This window comes from Miscanthus floridulus, chromosome 9 (assembly GCF_019320115.1).
Source record: "Miscanthus floridulus cultivar M001 chromosome 9, ASM1932011v1, whole genome shotgun sequence".
NCBI classification, from domain to species: Eukaryota; Viridiplantae; Streptophyta; class Magnoliopsida; order Poales; family Poaceae; genus Miscanthus; species Miscanthus floridulus.
In genome coordinates, this window is record NC_089588.1 from 105863190 (window position 1) to 105865552 (window position 2363).

At 48.1% G+C, this 2363-nt stretch overlaps 1 protein-coding gene across 1 annotated transcript; it reads right to left on the bottom strand.

Moving 5' to 3' along the window:
• Nucleotides 1-218: 218 nt before the first annotated feature.
• Nucleotides 219-960, bottom strand: LOC136480501 (protein FLORAL ORGAN NUMBER2-like). Its single transcript, XM_066478024.1, has 3 exons — nucleotides 858-960; nucleotides 562-647; nucleotides 219-398 (listed from the first exon to the last, which is right to left on the bottom strand). The coding sequence occupies exons 1-3, from the start codon at nucleotides 958-960 to the stop codon at nucleotides 219-221; spliced, it is 369 nt and encodes a 122-aa protein (XP_066334121.1).
• Between the last annotated feature and the right edge of the window lie 1403 nt (nucleotides 961-2363).

Sequence of the window (2363 nt, forward strand, 5' to 3'; positions counted from 1 at the left end):
GCATACTACAACAGTTGTATACCAAAACGCCCTCAACCATGCCTAACTCTAACTCGGTAGCCAAGCACGTGCACGGGGAGGACCCGCGGCCACAGGTGAGGAGGCCACAGTCTCCCCGCGCACGGGCCCCCAACGCCGCGGCAGCCATGCATGCGCACGAGGTGAGGTGAGCATGCAGGCAGCTAGCCATGCCGGCTGGCCGGCAGGCCGGGGGTCGGTCACGGGGACGGGGTGCGGTCCTGCTCCGGCCGCCTGCTGGGGCTGCCGCCGTGGTGGTGCAGCGGGTCCGGGCCCCCGGGCACCGCCCGCAGCTCCGGCCTCACGCTCCACGCCGCCGGCCTCGCCTTCGCATTCGTCGTTACCGGCACGCTGCGCCGCTGCTCCTCCTCCGCCGCCGCCTGACACAGAGGTCAGTTGCATTGCACCACCACAGAGGTCAGCAAAGCAAAGCTATCTGGCGAGAGAGACGCTCGAGTACAATGCGATATTTATTTATTTATTTATATACACAAAAAGGAAGAAGGAAAACAATACTGGAACGTGGTGCGAGTGCGACGATACCTCTGCGGGAACGAAGAAGCGTGGCTCTGGCATAGGCAGCAGATGATGAAGCCTGCGGCCGCCGAATCCGCCGGCTGCCTGCAGGCCTGAAAAACCAAGCGCAGACAAGATGATCAAAACGAAGCTACGGCTGCAGAGCTGGATCGACCACGCAATACATATGCATCAAGAAGTCAAGAACATACATACAATAGCACATTGCATTGCATTCATCAGGTACTACGTTGTACATCAGAACGGCAAAGGAAAGCGAGAGGGACGAAGACTAAATAAGCTCGGCCATTGCTCGTGCATACCACCTGTAGATGTAGGACGGCCCTGCACCGGCGGCGGAAGCAGCGCAAGGCAGAAGAGGCAGCAGCACGCCGCCGTGAAGCAGAGGAAGATCCGGGAGGCCATGGATTATGGCTGGGCTGGGACGACCAAGACCAAGAACAGCCGCGGTGTATAACGGACTCGCGGACAGGAAGTAGCAGGGGTGTCTGGGAGTTGTGACGCAAGAGCACCAGGCTTCTGGGATAACTAACGAAGATAGATAGATAGGTAGAGGTATATGCGGAGGGCCACGGAGGTGAGTACTTATAGATGAGAGCTCGGGCCCACTCTTGGTATTCTCCCATAATAATTTATTTGCTTGTTACTGTCAAAAAGATTTCATTCATCACAAATACTGTAAGTAGTACTGAAAGTTGTCAAAAGTTAGGATTTGACAAGCAAATAAAGAGTAATAGTGCTAAGTACTACTCCCTCCGTCCCAAAATAAAAGACGTTTTGGGTTTTCGTGCCACAAGTTTAACTCGATTTGTAGAAAATACGTGCAATATTTACATCTTCAAATAAATTTGTTAAAAAACTAGACAAAAAGATCTTTTCGATGATACTAATTACTTAGCATAAATATTTATATATTTTAATACATAATTGCCGGTAGTCGTTTCTCGGGAAGCGAAAACGTCACTTATTTTGGGACTGAGGGATTAGTTTTTAGTGTAAAAGTTTGGGGGTGGGGTGGTTTCCATTCAAATAGTACTACAGTTACAGTTAAGGCTTGGGTACCGTTTAGTTCCACTTTATTTTGCAAAATTTTTCAAGATTCCTCGTCACATCGAATCTTTGGACGCATGCATGAAGCATTAAATATAAATAAAAAATAAAACTAATTATACAGTTTAGATGAAATTCACGAGACGAATTTTTTAAGCCTAATTAGACTATAACTGGACACTAATTATCAAATAACAACAAAAATGCTACAGTACCATTTCCCAAAAATTTTCACCAACTAAACAGGCGTCAAGATGGCTGCCGTCGTCTCATAGTAGTAATTTACTGTAGTTGCTTGTTTGCTTGTTCTGGGAAAAGGCAGCTAAAGCAGAGATATTATTGCGTGTTGTGTGGGGCAGTGGATCAGGATCATGAGACTGAAGACTTGAAGAGGGCACTGGCTTGGCTGCACCCGCACTGGAGTGGAGTGGAGTGGAGATCCCCCTGCGCGCGGATCCAGTACAGATCAGTTTGGAAAGCGAATTGATGACCGCATCTTTTGCTTGCTCTGACGTGTTTGTGTGTGTGTGTGAGAGAGATGTGTAAACAAAAAGGAAGAATCAAAGGTACTGTGCTGCCACATACGGAGTAGGAAGGACTATGATGGACCATACGGCCTTTATCCTCTACGTACAGTAAGTACGCAGTAATAGAGTACAGTAAGTTTCATAAAAAACAAAAGAATGAGATGTTTAGGTAAGAGTTAAAAAGCATGATTTGTCCTTTAAACTAGTTTCATGGTGTTGGTGTCACATAGG

What these genes read in the sequence shown, in the direction of transcription:
- LOC136480501 (XM_066478024.1), bottom strand. Translation starts at nt 960, where the DNA reads ATGGCCTCCCGGATCTTCCTCTGCTTCACGGCGGCGTGCTGCTGCCTC. An exon ending in CCGTCCTACATCTACAGGTG is followed by an intron (nt 648 to 857) that starts GTATGCACGAGC and finishes TTGGTTTTTCAG; the next exon opens with GCCTGCAGGCAGCCGGCGGA. An exon ending in GCTTCTTCGTTCCCGCAGAG is followed by an intron (nt 399 to 561) that starts GTATCGTCGCAC and finishes CCTCTGTGTCAG; the next exon opens with GCGGCGGCGGAGGAGGAGCA.